This window comes from Lissotriton helveticus, chromosome 7 (assembly GCF_964261635.1).
Source record: "Lissotriton helveticus chromosome 7, aLisHel1.1, whole genome shotgun sequence".
In the NCBI taxonomy this organism is placed as follows: Eukaryota; Metazoa; Chordata; class Amphibia; order Caudata; family Salamandridae; genus Lissotriton; species Lissotriton helveticus.
The window spans coordinates 561,541,448-561,559,755 of NC_136068.1; the positions used below are offsets into that span (position 1 = coordinate 561,541,448).

Sequence of the window (18,308 nt, forward strand, 5' to 3'; positions counted from 1 at the left end):
GATGATAGACAAAGCGCTGAAACTTTTCAAACACTCAACCCCAGTCACAGATCTGGGTTGAATCCATTATCGTTCTTTAGCTCACTTTGCCACCTCAGTTCAGACCCAGCTATATGCAAATCGGTCTTGACCCCGTGCCTCATGGGAACAGTCCAGCTCGAACTGCCAAGCCAGATGGGGAAATAGCCTGGGGTTATACATAGGGGTGGGGACGGCCAAAAATGGGCACGCCAATGCCCCCCCCCTCAATGATGAGTGGTAGGATATTTATGCCGGTGTGGTGATCCCACAACTTTCCCACACAGATAGGAAAATATGACTTTTTAGCTAAAATTTGAGGTTTGCAGCAGATTTTTGGAAGGAAAGGTTTGGGGGATCAACGCAAGCCACACCTCCCTGGACTCCCATGGCTATCTAGTTTTCAGAAATGTCTGGGTTTTTCAGGTTCCCCTAGATGTCTGCAAGCCTGGGACCAATAACACAGGTGCCCACCTGTCTATCACAAAACAACCAAGGAAGTCACTTGCATTTTTGGTCCCTGGCTCAGTGGCCATCTAGGGAAACCTACCAAACCCACACATTTCTGAAAACTAGACACCCAGGGAGTCCACAGAGGTGTGGTTTGCATGGATCTCCCACTATTTGTCTACCCAGAATCCCCTGCAAAACTCAAATTTAGCTAAACAGAATCACATTTTACTCACTTTTCTGTGTGAGAAGGTTGTGAGATCACTGGGCCGCCACGAATTTCCTACCACTCGGCGTTCTCCCTGGTCTCACGATAAAAATGGTCCCTCAAGTGTGTGGGTGGGCCAAGTACCCGTGACAGGCTAGTGCCCAAAACATTTGTGAAAACATCAAAATTACCAATTAACAAACAACCTGTTTTGAGAGGGGGGTACTTGCGATTTGGGCCAAGGGCTAGGCGGCCATCTAGAAAAACCTACCAAACCCATACATTTCTGTCAACTAGACACCGGGGGGAGTTCAGGGAGGTATGGTTTGGGTCGATCCCCCAACGTTTACCTGCCCAGAATCCCATGCAAACCTCAAATTTTGCTGAAAAAAATCACATTTTCCTCACATTTCTGTGTGGGATCACCGTGCCGGCACAAATGTCCTACCACACAGCATTCCCCTTGGTCTCCTGACACACCAACTCACTGATTATAAATAGAAGACGTCAGAACGCAAGCTTACAGTGACAAGCAGAAAGAATATGTTTATTTTTTGCACTCCTTAGATAGAGAAAAACTAGAATCTTTCTGCGTGCACACGTTCCACGCTACTGCAAAAAACTGACATGTATTGATCTGTTTCTAATATCTGTTTGTAACAAATATCTATTTTTGCACTATAAGTTTTATTTTAATTCTTAAAGTTTGCAAACTTGCTCACTCTTTCATATGAAAGAGCTGCTCACCAAGGTTTTAAGCACTTTGTGGGAAAGGTGATGATGTGACTATGTAATATAAGGAATAAACTACACCCTGGTGTACATGACAAGGATATTGCAAACCACCTCAGAGTTCTATAACCAAAGGAACTCGACCTTTGGTCTCTGTCTTTCATGTGGTTATGAACTCCTTTGTAACTTGCAAACCTTTGTAACTAGCGCTGGGATGCTTTAGGGTTACTACGCGCTCTACAAAAACCTTTAAATAAATAAATAAATAAATGACCTTATAATGTAAGGCAGGGGGTACTTTATATATACACACATTATTATTGCTATTATTATTAATATTACATTATTACTGTTTTTGTTATTACTATTTATATTAATATTATATATTAATAGTACTGTTGTTGTTATCCTCAGTATCATTTTCATTGTTATTCTTAATGGTATTTTGCAATAGCATTGCTCAAAGAATAAAGTATTTCACCAAAGCTGGGATAGAGTATGAGCGAACGAAGCCCAGGGTTAGTAGAACAAAAATATAACTGTAAAATGTTCAAATGTGACACTACGTCGCTGTCTGTGTCTTCCTGCCCATGACTCATGCTCTTATTGCCACACACGATGAGCACAGGGGAGAGGCAGTGAAAGATACGGGAAGACGATGATGGAAGGAGAAGGAGGCGGTATGTCAGGAAAAACCAGCTGGAGAGATGTGCTCACCTCCCAGAGGTTGGTAGCAGCCAGCAGCTCACTTGTACCTGAGGCCATTACTCGAGCGCTACCATCTCGCCATCCTGCTGTGGGGGATTCTCGTCTACCTCCGAGAACCTTTCAGGAGAAGTTGGTAGCAGCGGCACCACATCATGGGACTCCTGCACTGCGGCACTGCGGGCCTGCTGCTCATCCTGGGTGAGTGACGCATTGCTAACGCACAGCACCATGGCTCTTTCGTCAATACCAGCGCATACAGGCCAAACAGACCCGGTGCAGGTGGGAGATTCCGAAATTCCAGAGATAGAGAGGTCATCGCCCTTTTGCAGGGAACATCGCTGGTTTTCCAGCAATGTTCCCTGCAAAAGGGCAATGACCTTGCTAATACGACCCAAAGGTTTGTATCAGCATAATCCACCCCCTATGTTAGGGATGGCTAAGTCAGGATTTTAGCATACGTCAGATTTTCGCGAAAACAGCAGTTTTCGCCAAAATCTAATAATGTGGGTAGCCTTGTAGATATTGCGATGTAAACATCAGCGATATTTGCAAGGTAGTCCATCTGGGGTACGCCCAGTAACGCACACTTTGCATCTCATTGCAGATGCAGAGGGAGGCGTTGGGGATAAGGGTGCTAACATGCGATTATGCATGTTAGCACCCTCTAGTAAATAGGGCGCTGGTTTTATCTCCGCTTTTTTGACTTTGTAAGCCAAAAAAGCGGAGATAAAGCCCAAGTAAATATGCCCCTTGATTTGTGAAGGTACAACCTTACCGGAAGCAATCCTGCTAGAAGACAGAGTAATGACAGATCCTCTGACTGACAGAGCCATTTCAAGTATATACAATAAAATCCTTAATAACTGACCTGATCCTTTAGGGGCTTTGAGAGTCCCCTTGGAAAAATACCTAGGGCAATTAGACGATGAAGAATGGACAGAAGCTATACAGGGACCGCGGGAGGTGGCAATTTTGTGCCAGGTTCCAACTGATTTAACTAAAGATCCTATACAGGGTATACTACCACCGAACCACACTACATCGTATAGGGCGCATCTAAAATGGTCAATGTCACAGAAGATGTGGGCAGGGGGATCCTTCTTTCTTTTGTTGTGAGACTGCCCAGTGCTACAAACATATTGGCAAAGTATTGGGAAAATAATGGCGGAAGTGGAGGGGATGGAGGTCCCAACTGACCCAAAATGGTTCCTGTTGATGATATCGAGTGAAGGGACATGGACCGTATACATGAAACAGTGGCTGACGCTGGCCGCAGTGATCGCCAAACGCAATATAGCTAAACATTGGGGGACCGATTCCCCCCCTAGAGTGGCAGAATCGATCACTGATCTTGACTGGTGTCAGCAAGCAGAACATACGATCTACCTTAACAGAGGGTGCCCGAAGAAGTGGGGAAAAGTCTGGGGGTCCTGGCGAACATATCAGGGCATATAGCGTGTAGGTGAAGATGGGGAGGGAAAGGGGGGGCCTATGCACGACGTTTCTGTGTATTTGTGTATTTGAAAACGGTAAGGTGAATAATTATATAATTTGTAAATTTTATTCAATAGCATGTAACTGAAATGTTGATTGCTGAGCACGATCAATAAAAAGAATGTTTAAAAAAAGAATGAGCCGGTACTGTCAGGCACTTAGTTCTGCACTTAAGTAATTTGAGCAAGAGGGTTCCACCTCTCTTCAGCACTGCTCCAATGCTTTTTATGGAAGAATAACAGCACTTCTGAGTAGCAACAGGTACTACGAGACATAGAGAACCTACAATTCTAAACGCCCATTTCAAGCATTGGTCAGCGCAGGGGCGTGGGGATGCAGAAGTCGTGAAGTGAATTAGATCTCATATGTATCACCAACCATTTCTTACCAGTCCAGGCAGATATCTGTGTTGAATTTGGAGATGCATGCACAGTCAGGGCTGCTGAGGTCTTACAGGGAAATTAGATCTCTTTTCTTCTGACACATGCAGTGCACATAGCTCTGTTTTGTGATTGTTGTAGCCTCTGAATTGATATTTTCTGGAGGCCTATGTATACTGCCACGCTCTAATGTATACTTGATATCACTACTGCCTGTAGTACTAATCGGTAGTATTCAGTACTCGGAAAGGGCAGCTTTTTGATAAAGCATATAGAGGTAAAATGGCAGATTTCAAAATGGATGAAATGTGGGAGTTAAAAGATGGCCAAGCGTTGTAAAGAGCACTCAGATTCCGCATTTTCAGCATGTCAGATTATTGCCATATTAATATGATATTTTGTATAATCCTCCAGAATGTGTACTTCTGCTAGTGTCAGAGTCTGACTCTCTTCCTTGAAACTCTTATAGAGGATGTAATGTGTGGTCCTGTTACTATAAGGATGTGACAAACACACATTCTGGAATTCTAATGCTATCACAACAAATATTCTATTAGTGCTATTATTATCACTGTGGAATGTTACTCTAAGGCAGAGGTCTTCAAACTTTTGTAGGTTGAGCCCCCCCAGATGCATTTTTTTAGATGTTGGGCCCCCCCCCCCACCACCTGACGGAAATTTCTGGAATTGACTGCCACGCGCACATTCCGTACAGGGGTGAGTGAGGTGACCATATGAATTTGGGTGTCTATGTTAGCGCAGAGTGGGACGAATGAATGTATGGTTAGTGGTGGGCTTATTGGAGTGAGATTGCAGATGGAGCAGTGAGGGGGACAGGTGAGTGAAGTGTCACGAGTGCAGGTTGAGTGGTGTGCTCTTGTGACTGCGGGTGAGGTACAGGGTGAACAGCGCAAGTGCATTGTGAGTGCAGAGTGATCACTGTGAGTGGAGGGTAAGTGAGTGAATGGTGTGAGTGCATCAGGATCAGTGTGAGTGCTGGGTGAGGGTGAAAGTGAAGGGTGAGAATGAGGAGTGAGTGGTCTGAATGCAGGGTGCATTCCCAGACACTTGAAGTAATACTCAGCATGTTATTGACGGTAGCGTAGGGTTTCAAATGTGTTAAACTATTGCTATTATGACAGTAACCAGGGATTAGGGTGGAGGAAATAAATAATGTGCTGATCCCTCAACAAACTTCCAGTCTTATGAAATGGGTTGCCAGCTCATTATTTTGTTGTCACAGATGGTAGAAAAATAAGCAGTCACCTAAAGATGTATTTTCAGCACTTGTCTGTGCAGACTTTGAACAGCAAATATAAATAGAAAGAACTTTTAATTGTTTTCTAGAGCTGCATGAATGATCCATGACTGATAATAAAAGGGAGACAGAAAAGTCACATTACAAATGAATACATACTTGTCATTCATAACCATATTTAGCAATTTGCAGGCTGTTTAAACAACACATGGCTGGCTTGCATTTTGCGCGCCATCCTGTGCAATTTTAAAAGAAACTTTCAGGGACGTTTTAAGGGTTTTGGGACCTGTGGGCAAACTGTATTTTTGGGTGCCCCTGTTCGGTCCAGCTTTGATTTTATGATCCAGTCTCATCTCTTTCATGCCTTCTTTGGTCAAATAATAAATGTGTGTACATTGGATATTCAGGGATAGGGATGTGTGTTTTCAGTATGTAACACAACAGCAGTTCAATAATATTACTGCAAATAATCTGTCACACCCTCCATTTCTCATATGTGAGGTCATGTATTGATCTAAAATAAACTTTTTACATGGATGTTGCATGATGCATAAACATTTTGTCTGCAAAATGTCTGTAATAGACTCTTTCACATTAAAAGTGAATGATAGAATCATGCTATTTAAAACATACAGCAGTAGCCACCTAAACAAATGTGGGCAACAGCATAGATGCATGGATGTATTTATTTGTTTGTTTGTTGTCACAATTTAAGAAATGATTGCTCTGCCTCTTATTTCCTAGTTCTGGCAGTTATTTTTGGATTTTGATATCCAGAATGCACTTTTAACCGAAACTACCAATTTGCAAATATTTGACGTTCTCTTCCATCCAATGCAGGGGTTCACATTCCTTTTCGAATGTACATCTTGACTTTTGGGGATATGTGCGGCTTTTTTAAATTTATCTTACATGAGCGTAGCTCCCAGTGGTGTAGCAGCTGCATTGGAAGCATTGGTCTCTGAACCTCTGTTAAATCTGCTGGTTACTGCACCTCAATTCTACCTTTTGTTAGCTACCCAGCTAATTTATTTATTTTTTATTTATTTAATGTGATTTTATATAGGGCGATCTTTACCCGAAGGTGTCAGAGCGCTTTACATAAGAACCAGTTGCAAAACATAAGGAGTTAGGATTACATGCGTTACGTAAAAGATACAAACAGAAAAAATTGCCAATGTACAAGATGTAAAAGTCACACAAGGAAGAGAAACAGACAGAAAGAAAAATTGCAAATGTACAAGTAGTAAAGTCACTCAAGGAAGAGATACAAATGGAAATACTCTAAGAGTTACATGGGTCCATGGAGCACTTGCTGTGCCTCTTATTTAACTCTCCCAAGAGGGGGTTAATTTAGAGCTGAAATGCTTCAGCTGCAGTGGCAGGCAGGGGTCTCCTCTGCTAAAACCGAAAGTGTGTCTGTTTGTTTGCTTTCGGTTTTAGCAGAGGAGACCCCTCGCCTCCCACTGCAGCTGAAGCTGTCAACTCCATTACTTAACCCCCTCCTGGGAGAATTACCCAGACAAAAGAACGAAGGTAGTGCCCGTCGATTTCCCCTCGCTCCTCCCTCCAACCATACCGGAGTTCTCCAGGAAGAGTTGCGATGGACGCAGGGAACAAAGAGATTAGAGAGGAGTGGCGCCCCCCCCTGGGATGGTGTCGCGCCCGCCCCACAGTTTGAAGAACTTTGCTCTAAGGGTTATATCAATAGAAGAATCTGTAATAAATGGAATCCTGCAATCCCTGTATAAAAATCCGTCTTGAATTTCCTTATTTATTACAGGTGACTGGTGATGGACTTAGTCGCCTGTAATAAAGAAATTACTTATTTTCTCAATTGTTGTAACTTATTACAGTTAAGTTCTGGCATCAGAATGTCTGGTGCCAGAGCCAGCAGCGAAGGTGAAAGGCAGGACGTGGAGCATAATTAAAGCTGCAGTTTAAAAAAAACAAAAAGGAAATGTGGCGTTTCCTTCTTCTGTTTTGCTTTTCTAGATAGGCAGTGGAAACTCAAAAGGAGACAGGTTTCTATATTTTTTTGCACTCCTTAGGTATTTATAGGAAAGATATAAACTCACCTCTGTGCATGTTTCTACACATTCCTAGGTACAGCATGTTTTAAAAATCAGGTCTATTAAACTGATTCCAATATCTTTTTGCAACAAATATCGAACTGCTTTTCTGGTGGGCTTCATTATGCACTAGAGAGTCTACTATCCTACTTCATATTTGCACACATGCTTTCTTTTCCTCATAAATGAGCAACACTCCAAAGATTTAAGTGGTTAGTGGCAAAGGTAATGGTATGACTATGTATTATAAGGAGTAAAGCCCCCCCTCCTGTTGTACACTATAAGGCAATTGCAAGTCATCTTGGAATTTCATGACTTTATAAAGGAATTTCGACCTTCAGCTTCCTTCCTCTTTATGGTCATTGAACTCCTCTGTGACTTGCAATATGTTTATAAAGTTTTCGGGGGTACTTTATTCCATATACAATACCATTAGTAGCAGTACTTCTGAAAGTAATCTTATTGCTGCTACTAGTTCTCGAGCTTCTAACAATAGTGATAGCAGTGATATTATTACTGGTACACCTTGAAATACAACTATTTGTGCCATTGCTATCACTAATGGTCTTACTAACGCTACTAGATGTGTGGGTTTCTTTGGTATCAAGGGGATTATTTAGGAAAAAGAATATCACTTTATTTTAGTGTAAATATGATTGATTGTAATTGTATCAGACTCATAGGCAACATTCTAATGGTGTCAAGCCCCATAATTTACAAGGAAGATAGCATACATGCCAATTATTAGTCTGTGAATGCAATGAAAAGCACTGCTGGAAGTGCTTAGAGTTATAAGCACTCAAGCACAATGTTTAAAACCAGAGGATGCGGAGGTATGGGTCACGCACTCCTCTCTGTGTGAAGTCAACTAGTTGTGGTGTGCTTCAAAGATATCACCCCCTGACAAAGAGGTGTGGAAATCACTGATGGGTAGTGACACCTAGGGTAGGTGTCAACTCTTCGAGCACAACCTGAATGAAACAAACGAGTTTCTTTGGGAAGTTCTTCAATAATCACAAAAAAATTGTTTAAACCAAAATTGTATTCATCTTCTTCATCATGTTTAATTCACATGAATCCTTCTTCAATAACCATGGAATTCATTCCATATGACAATCCACTTCATAGTGTATGTAACAATTTCATTTCCCTTTCCCAATGCATTTCGGACACCAGGTCCTTCATCAGGGGACTCCTAAAAAAAACAGTAATAGTATAATCTAAGTGCGATCCGCCGAGTAACTATAAACACAAAACTATACTACCTTTATTAGAAAATGTCTGAAAGATAACCAAATGTGAACTTAACGTGCAGAAATCTAAACGCACCCGAAAAACGTGTTACCCAAAAGATCAGCATATGCGTGTAAAACCATAAACGAGCATGCTAACGTGGCTGCAAAAATGTAAACCAACCAAAAACCAACCGAAAGTCGCGGCAACAGGGTGATGTAAATCTGTCTGTAATCTTCGTGCACTGATGGTCTCAAACCCTTTATCTGCCTATGTAACACCGTGTGTAACGCATAATAATATAGGTGAAAACTCACAGAAAAGGTGAAACAAGATCGCGTGTCCTGTTAGATACGCCCTTCGCCATCTAGTGCGGAACCGACGTTCGATACATGCGGAAGTAAGTTAGAAGAGACAAGTGCGCATAGAAAGAAGACTGCGGTTGTGGTGGCCATATTGAGCTGGTGGCAAACAACCAATTTCCCACATAAGTGTCATGAACAGAAATATATAACAGTGTGACAAGACGAAATGTAAATTAAAAGTGCGATCCACAATATAATACAAACGCAAAAAAATATCACATATGGCTAATGAAAAAAAAAATGAAATAATAAGGAAGGAAAAAAGGTGCAACAATAAACCGAGATAATCAGACATTAAGGTAAATATCAAAAAATGAATAAAAACAGTACAGGTCGACTCTACAAGTAGCATTGAAATTCCATCCGATCATTGAGACCGGATGGTTTCATAGATTGAAGAAACTTAATCCAATGGTTTTCACGCTGCAATAAAAAATTGTTATTGTCTCTGTCATCTCGCTTCTTAACCACTTCTACAGCAGCGAACCTCAGCTGACTGATGTTGTGTCTGCAATCCTTGAAATGTAAAGCCAAGTTGGATTTCATGTTGGCTGTCCTTATATTGCTTTTATGTTCATTAATTAATGAACATAAAAGCAATAAAAGCAATATAAGGACAGCCAACATGAAATCCAACTTGGCTTTACATTTCAAGGATTGCAGACACAACATCAGTCAGCTGAGGTTCGCTGCTGTAGAAGTGGTTAAGAAGCGAGATGACAGAGACAATAACAATTTTTTATTGCAGCGTGAAAACCATTGGATTAAGTTTCTTCAATCTATGAAACCATCCGGTCTCAATGATCGGATGGAATTTCAATGCTACTTGTAGAGTCGACCTGTACTGTTTTTATTCATTTTTTGATATTTACCTTAATGTCTGATTATCTCGGTTTATTGTTGCACCTTTTTTCCTTCCTTATTATTTCATATTTTTTTTCATTAGCCATATGTGATATTTTTTTGCGTTTGTATTATATTGTGGATCGCACTTTTAATTTACATTTCGTCTTGTCACACTGTTATATATTTCTGTTCATGACACTTCTGTGGGAAATTGGTTGTTTGCCACCAGCTCAATATGGCCACCACAACCGCAGTCTTCTTTCTATGCGCACTTGTCTCTTCTAACTTACTTCCGCATGTATCGAACGTCGGTTCCGCACTAGATGGCGAAGGGCGTATCTAACAGGACACGCGATCTTGTTTCACCTTTTCTGTGAGTTTTCACCTATATTATTATGCGTTACACACGGTGTTACATGGGCAGATAAAGGGTTTGAGACCATCAGTGCACGAAGATTACAGACAGATTTACATCACCCTGTTGCCGCGACTTTCGGTTGGTTTTTGGTTGGTTTACATTTTTGCAGCCACGTTAGCATGCTCGTTTATGGTTTTACACGCATATGCTGATCTTTTGGGTAACACGTTTTTCGGGTGCGTTTAGATTTCTGCACGTTAAGTTCACATTTGGTTATCTTTCAGACATTTTCTAATGAAGGTAGTATAGTTTTGTGTTTATAGTTACTCGGCGGATCGCACTTAGATTATACTATTACTGTTTTTTTTAGGAGTCCCCTGATGAAGGACCTGGTGTCCGAAATGCATTGGGAAAGGGAAATGAAATTGTTACATACACTATGAAGTGGATTGTCATATGGAATGAATTCCATGGTTATTGAAGAAGGATTCATGTGAATTAAACATGATGAAGAAGATGAATACAATTTTGGTTTAAACAATTTTTTTGTGATTATTGAAGAACTTCCCAAAGAAACTCGTTTGTTTCATTCAGGTTGTGCTCGAAGAGTTGACACCTACCCTAGGTGTCACTACCCATCAGTAAAACCAGAGGATGTCAGAAACTGATGTACTAGCCTAGCAAATGTGGACCAAGGGCCAGATGCATGAAAGGAAAATCTGGTCGCAAAGGGGCAGATTCTCAGAATCTGCCCCTTTGCGACCGGTATTTTTGCATTTGGGATGCATCATCCCAAATGCAAAAATCGCAATTTAAGGAATCTCTAAATTGGGATTCCTTAAATTGCGATTGCATTTAAGGAATCCCAAATTGAGATTCCTTAAATGCGATGCAACAAAGTAAAAAAATTAGCGATTTCGGTAATAGAGGGAGCAAATTACTATGAAGTTCAACTTCATGGTAATTTGCAAAAACTTTGAAAAATGCACTTTTGTGCATTTTTCAAAGTTTCATGTTGCGCACACACATGCCCTTAGGCAGTGCCATAAGTTTCATTCGGAGTTCATTCAGCCAGGCAGGTGCCCGTTGGTCGCAATTAGTGCCATACATTTTATTCAGTGTTCATTCAGCCAGGAAGGTGTTTGCTAGTCGCAATCAGTGCCATAAGTTTCATTTGGAGTTCATTCAGCCTGGCATGTGCCCGCTAGTCACAATCAGTGCCATAAGTTTCATTCGGATGTCATTCAGCCTGGCAGGTGTCCGCTAGTCGCAATCAGTGCCATAAGTTTAATTCGGAGTTCATTCAGCCTGGCAGGTGTCCCCTAGTCACAATCAGTGCCAGTCACAATCAGTGCCACAGTTTAGATATTGAAAAGCAGTTTTACAAAAGAAAAGCTGCAAGCTGTAAATTATGCAATGCATACCATAATATAGGGTTTTCAAACCTTTTGTGTAGTGTATGCAAAGAAGTGTTACAAAAAAAATTCTATAACCAATGTAGACTTTTCAGATTTCACGGTTTGGTCTGGCATTAGTCAAGACCTTTTGATTTGACTAAAATGATATGTATAATATACTTACATAAAAGGGCTTTCAGCCACCTCTCTTCATCCATTGGTCTGTTTTTAGGCCATTCACATTTTGCTTCCGCCCACTACAGAATTCAGCATGGGGCAATAGATCAGCCTACTTCAGCCACTGACTAACTTTACTTTGGGTGAGTGCACATGCACACACAAGGAAGTGCCAGTGTTTTTGTTTTTACTTCATTATTACTTTAGTATTGCTTTATTTGTAGAGCCACAAGAGGAGAGCACAGGCCACATTCCAGCTATATCAGTTCCTGTCTCCTTCCAATGTTGTTGAAAATTCCCTTTGAAGTAACCTTTGTCTATTTCTCTGACTGCTGCTTTTTCACATCATACCAGGAGCTCATATAAACTTAGACTATAAGCTCACAAGGATGGTCTATCTTGGCACCCCTGTCTGACTGTCACTCCTTCTTCTTGTCCTTCTTTCTTTTTCTTTAACTTTTCCTCTTTTTTGTTCCTCTTTCTTTCTTTTTTCTTTCTTTCTTTGCTTCTTTCTCTCCTTTCATTCTTTCCTTTCTTCTGTCTTTTATTCCTCTTTCGTTCATCTTCCCCACTTTGCTTTGTTGCTTTTCCTTTCTTCCTTCCTTTCCTTTTTTTCTTCCTTCTTTCCTTTTTCTTTCTTTTTTCTTTCCTATTTCATGACTTCTTTTTTCTTTCCTTTTTTCTTCCTCCTTTCTTTCTTTCCTTCCTTCCTCTTTCTTTCCTTCCTTTGTCCTTTCTCTTTCGTTCCTTCCTCTTTCTACCTTTTCTTCATTCTTCCCTTTTTTCCTTTCTTTCCTCTTTCATTTTATATGTCCTTCTTTCATCTTCTCCCTTTCTTTCTTTCTTTCCTTCCTTCCTTTTCTTCTTTCTTTCTTGCCTTCCTCTTCTTTCTTATTTTGTTTATTTATTTATTTCATTTTTTCGCAAAGGCAAGACGCTGGCAGCCAATGCCAGACTGATTGGCTTTTTTAAGTCTGTGTTGGCCAAGACCTTATGATTTTACAAAAATTGTGTGTATAACATAGTTACCCACAGGGGTTTTCACCTAGGCTTTGTTCATTAATCTGTGGTCCTGTCATTTAGATACTTCTTCCATCCACTCCTGCGTACAGCAACTTCAATGTGTAAGCCAACTTCAGCCATTGGCTGACTTTGCTATGAGTTATGGTTAGCTGTATTCTCACAAGGAGCACATCAATGCACAAAGTAGTTCCCTTCAGTGCAAGGGAGTATTATGTCAGTTTGTGCTTTTTTGATACAAAGGCCTCGTTTTTGTCTTTAGCCAATGTTTTGGTAAGATTGATGAGGGCCTGGGAGCTTCCCACAAAATAAAGTTTTGCGAAAAGCCATGACTTAACAAAATAAGTATTGCCAAAAGGTTGGGCGGCCAGCGCCAGACCTATTGACTTTGTCAATGCTTGTTTTCTTGAAGGCAGGTAAGTCACCCTTCTGAATCTGGGGTTTGTCTACAACCTTGTTTTCTGTTGCCACTGTGGTCGTACGTGGGCAGATCAGATCTAGTGTATTAAGAGTGTGTTTCTTTTATGCCACAAGAGCATTTGTTTACACTCAATTTACTTTGTAAAAAAGTCAAAAATATGTGCATTTTTCATTTTTGCTTCGTGCCAAAATATCATCGTTATATTCATATTTTAAAATAGAAACATTCTGCTTCCAACCGCTCTAACTCGTTCAGCTCAATTTTACAAAGTAGAATCAAATCCAAAACATAACTCAACATTTTCTTTAAAAATGCCAATCAGGCTGATAAGCTTAAATACATAAAGTTCATGATACCATGAATAATGTTGGCTTTTCTTGTTTGATACTCACCAAAGGAAAGTTGTAGAGGCGAAATCAGCAGCCGGGGTAAGTTGCACAGAATCAGACAGGTGCAGTGTAATTTTGCACTGACGTGCACTTATTACCACAAAGCGCAAAACATGACTTTGCACAACATGTGCAAAACACAATTTTACGCCGACCGACAGGTGAAAATATAATGTTGCACTAAACGTCATTTTTTACCAAGTCAGTCAGTGGAAATGTCTGGACAAAATAGCACTGGGAGAGGAAGCCTTATCACATAACCTTAGAATCAACGCAAGCTACTAGTAATAAAACTAATAGTAGTCATTAAAATAGGATTTTGACCGCACATTTTTAGATCCACGACAAAAAGGACAAATTAACATAAAGTGTAACTTACATCAGCTGTTTATTAGTTCAGTACACATTAAAAATGACTGATACATTCGTGTAGCTTTGGAGGCCTGGAATAGTCTGAAATGTCACACCGGTAGGAGTGTGATGCCTAATAGTTTTGTTGTTACAGGCACTGGCTGCTCTGGCGCGGACAATGAGTGGTGCAAGCTGCAGTGGCTCCCGATAAAGGCCCTGGTACCTATTTTTACAAATTAAGCACTGTAGTTACTCCTTCCTTCATACTGGGAGGTCTAGGTCTCTCTTGTTTCCTCTACCTAGGCGCATGCACCTAAGTACATCTTGAAAACGCTACTGGGATTTTCTCCAGGGGGCTGTTTTGTCCCTTAGGGAAAAGCAACCTGGGATGTACACAGGTTGCATGTTGCCTTGTGCTGGGCGGGCTTCTCGTTGGTATTGTGATGATTTTTGTGTGTGGAGCTGCCTACTGTTGGATGGGAATTTGTTGCAGCAGTTCCAACCGATATGCTGGTGTAGTGTGATGGTAGGAGGGCTTTCAATGGCGCCCCCATAGCTAAGGAAGTTGTATGATTTTACTGTTGATAGTCTGATACACCAAATGCCAGTTGGCCGAAGTCTAGTCAATATAGACAATACGAGGGCTCACGCAGTACTCAAGGACTGGCCAAATGTGAGAGGTCTTTAGTGGTAATGTGCCAATTTCTAACAGCATTATTTTTTTATTTATATAGCTTGCATATCTTCGTCTACAGATATTATCTTCCTTTTGTCCTTATTTCAGTGTGATTTACTCCCCTATTGTATGGTGTAACTGCTTGACTCGTAAATGTTTACTTTCTGGGCTGTGTCAATGATCCTGGGACGGATTTATTAAAGAGGCACAAGGCAATTGTACATGCCAGGGTGCACCTCTAGTGGATGCCCAGGGGCCAACGTGCTAGCCTGACAAGACTGAAGAGCCTGGTGGGGAAGGCCAAAACGTGTCAAAGGTCAGAGCGCTGGTCTGAGAGATGACTGGAGGTGGTTCATGTTTCAGAATGTCTCCCCAGCAGAGCACCAGCTTACGTTGCCCAAGGAGATCTACCCAAAACACTCACTCAACATTAGTTGAGGGTGGAGGACCTGATTGTTGGTGAAGGATTGTTTTCCTACCCAGGTGCACGGTTGTCCTTACTTGTACTGGTGGGGAGGAAAGCTACTGGCAGCCCTTGTACAATCAACCAGATCCCTGTAATTGTGGCTCTTCCCTTCGGTGATTTGTATTGTGGGTGTAGTGTGCTTGTTTTGTGCATTGTGTGTGACACTTCAGATATGTTTGTGGCTGGATCACAATGTTCCTCGTTCCATGATGCTCATAATTCCCAATGTGGCTGGTAACTGATGTATTTTGGCAAGTCAGGTCCACAAAGGCAAATTGTCCAAGTCTTGTGTTCCCTTTCGTGGTCCTCGGTGGCAGCGGGTCAACAAAGCCATCCACGTACTAATCACTGATAGACAAAGTATAATAACATGGAAATGGAACACATTGTGAGAGGAAACAGACACTCTGGAAGCTGATAGAAGTCTAACATGCATTTAATACAAAAATAACTAGCGAACAAGTAAGTGCAGATTGCCTTCAGCACACCAGCGCTTCGCCGTCTGATCAGATGAGGCTCATAATGTATATGCTATATGCATTTTTCTCAATGCAGTAAGCGCAGGGGGGACACATGCTTAAACTGAAGCTCCAGATAGACAATTACAAGCAGGTGCCGGGCTCTTCTTTTCTCGTAGGAAGAATTCGAGAAAGCCTCAAAGACAGAAAAAGCTATGTTAAAAATCAGACCAGGAAACCTGCAATTTCTGGCTTGGTTACACCATCTTCCAAACGAGGCAACTCTTACTTGTACAGTAACGCTAAATGTGCAGTTGGCAACAAAGGATAACACGATGGCAGTGCATTTAAAATACATGTAAATGTGCAATAATGTTAAGGCTCTAGTAGTGCTTTCGGCAGGTATAAAATCAATTCACAAATGCTACTACAAACTGCAGGGGATACAGCTAATTCCGTCATCAAAATTGTGCAGTGCCATGGTTTCAGATTTTTTTGATAGAATAAAAGGGCTTTGACTAAGTGCTATGCACACATGTATTTCTTCAGCCAAATTGCAGAGAAAAGGAATTTAAAATTACACAGGAAGCAGGAAAAAAAGGTGGGGGTAGCAGGTGCCTGGAAAACCCAGGGCAACATAGAAATGCATGGCTGCTTGGTTTTGCAGTTAATGTGTTCTCAAGTCTCATGAATTGTGGATTGCCTCATATTGCAGAGATTATGTCTTGTTTTCGTGTTGATTACAGGTGTTAGAAGTTGGCAGGCTCTGTGGCCTAGTTAGAAAACTAAATTTGACATTTATGGCCCCGGGTTCTGTAAAGATGATTCATTCAGCGCTTGAGAAGTCCAGGCTGGAGGCAACATGTGATACAGGGCATTGTGTACAATTGTAATATTAAGATTTTAATACACCTAGGGGCATATTTACAGGGCAAGTGGCGGAGTGAGGCGTTAGCCTTCCTGGCTTAACGCCTCACTCCACTGCTTCTGAAACGCAAGGCTGTACCATATGTACAAGAATATGGTGCAGCCATGAGTTTCCCCTGCGCTCGTGCTACACTTAGCAGCCTAGCGCCAACACAGGCCCCCTTGCACTATAGTGCATGGGTGTCTGCATGCAGGGGTAGATTGTTTATGTGCAGGAAGGTCCCCCAGCAACACCCATTGCCCTCCCCTTTTACGCTAAGCATAGCGTGAAAGGGGCCATTATTTACAAGGCAGCGTTAAGCCACGTTAAGTGGCTTAACGTTGCCTTGGATATAAGGCAAAGCACCTATCGCCACAGGTACGTTGTAAAAAGTGACATTCCTGTGGTGATAGGGCTTTGTAAATATGCCCCTTACTGTGTGCAAAGTATGCAAATATCCACAGAAAAGAATCAGTAAGTCCCAAAGCAGTCTTGTAGCGTGTTTTCAAATAGTTTTCCTTTCACACTTAGAGGTGCGGTGAGCCACTCAAAACTCGAGCTAGGTGCCTGGCTCTGGCTCAGCTCGAGGGCCTCTTGAACCCTCAAGTCCAAAACGAGTTTTGCCCTAGTGGGATTTTTGCCTTCCACCCATGTGCTACCCTCATGCAACAAGAATTACAAACACAGCATAAACCTTTGATGTAAAAATAAGAGACAGAAATACCCATTTAGTGGTTAAATTGCACAATGTGAAAACCTGGGCTCAATCCTGGCTTCCCTATTTGACCAAATTATGTGGTATTAGTCAAATATTTTATTTCACGCAGCCTACTTTTTCTTCGTTATCACATTGGAGAGCACCATCAAATATATGAGCTCAGAATATGTGCTTTTACGTTTGATTTAATAGACTATAGTGATGCTTCATCAAATATAACAATCTAGCCACACATATGGTACACGTGACAACTGACTTGCCTTTTAGTTCACTAAAGGCATTGTTGGCAGTGTATTGGGCACGATTGTTTCTAAATTCATATTTAACAAGCATTGGCATAGCCAATAGTTCTCGCCTTTCGGACCTTATAACTTTTTAGCAATGCAACACTTGATGTTGTTGCACCAAGGATATTGTGCTGGACAACTAAACACCTATAAGGTCCCAAAGGTGAGACCTATTGGCAATGCCAATGCTTGTTTCAGTGGTGGTCGGTAAAGTAGGTCTAGGAAACCAAGAAATGCAGCCCTTTAAACCCTGACTGGGGAGGATGCCAGCCTCATATGGAATCGTAGGGCCAGGAAATCCAGAATGCAATACGCATCACAGGTCTTGGGGTGAAAGTCTGTATCCTAGCAACAAATCTCACATCAACCGTAGACGGACGCTAGGATGCATGAACAAAATGCACTATGTCAGCACCATTTGTGACACAATAAAGGGCTGCATTCCATTGGATCTCACCCTGGTCCTTGGCGGTCGTCAGTGTCCTACATTTGAACCTCTTGAATCAGCCACACTCTGCTGTGGCTTTTGGCAAAAGTGGATCTTCCTGTGGGCGCAATGTTGATCGCTGATTGGGTGAGCTGGAGTTTTTGGTGATACCTGCCTCTTATATGTTTCCTTTTAACAGTGTTGTGCTTTGTAATGGCCTACTGGCAAGGTTAAGAAGTCCGCGGCTGCTGCTTGGATGAGCCCAGGCCTGTGTTCGCGTAGGCATGGATGGCTCTACTTGGTCCAGCAGTGCTTGATGGGTGGCATGGCGGACTTCGGGTTGGAGTGAATTGGGATTACGTTTTGAGAGTTACTATTTCAGCTCCTACCCACACGTTCCTCATTATAGACTAGAAAGTGGTCCGAAGCAGCAATGCTTGGAGCTAATGTCCTGCGAGCAGTTCACTTGTAGGCTTCTGCTTGATTACTTTG

General features: G+C 41.7%; 1 protein-coding gene across 1 annotated transcript in view; it reads left to right on the forward strand.

Annotated features, from left to right (window-relative positions):
• Window positions 1-2,156: 2,156 nt before the first annotated feature.
• The window catches only part of LOC144766893 (serine protease 27-like), a 92,150-nt gene continuing 75,998 nt past the window's right edge, over window positions 2,157-18,308 (forward strand). The window contains exon 1 of the mRNA XM_078650603.1: window positions 2,157-2,314. Within this exon, the coding sequence (XP_078506729.1) occupies window positions 2,269-2,314 (46 nt within the window). The 5' untranslated portion in view covers window positions 2,157-2,268. The remainder of the gene's footprint in view (window positions 2,315-18,308) is intronic.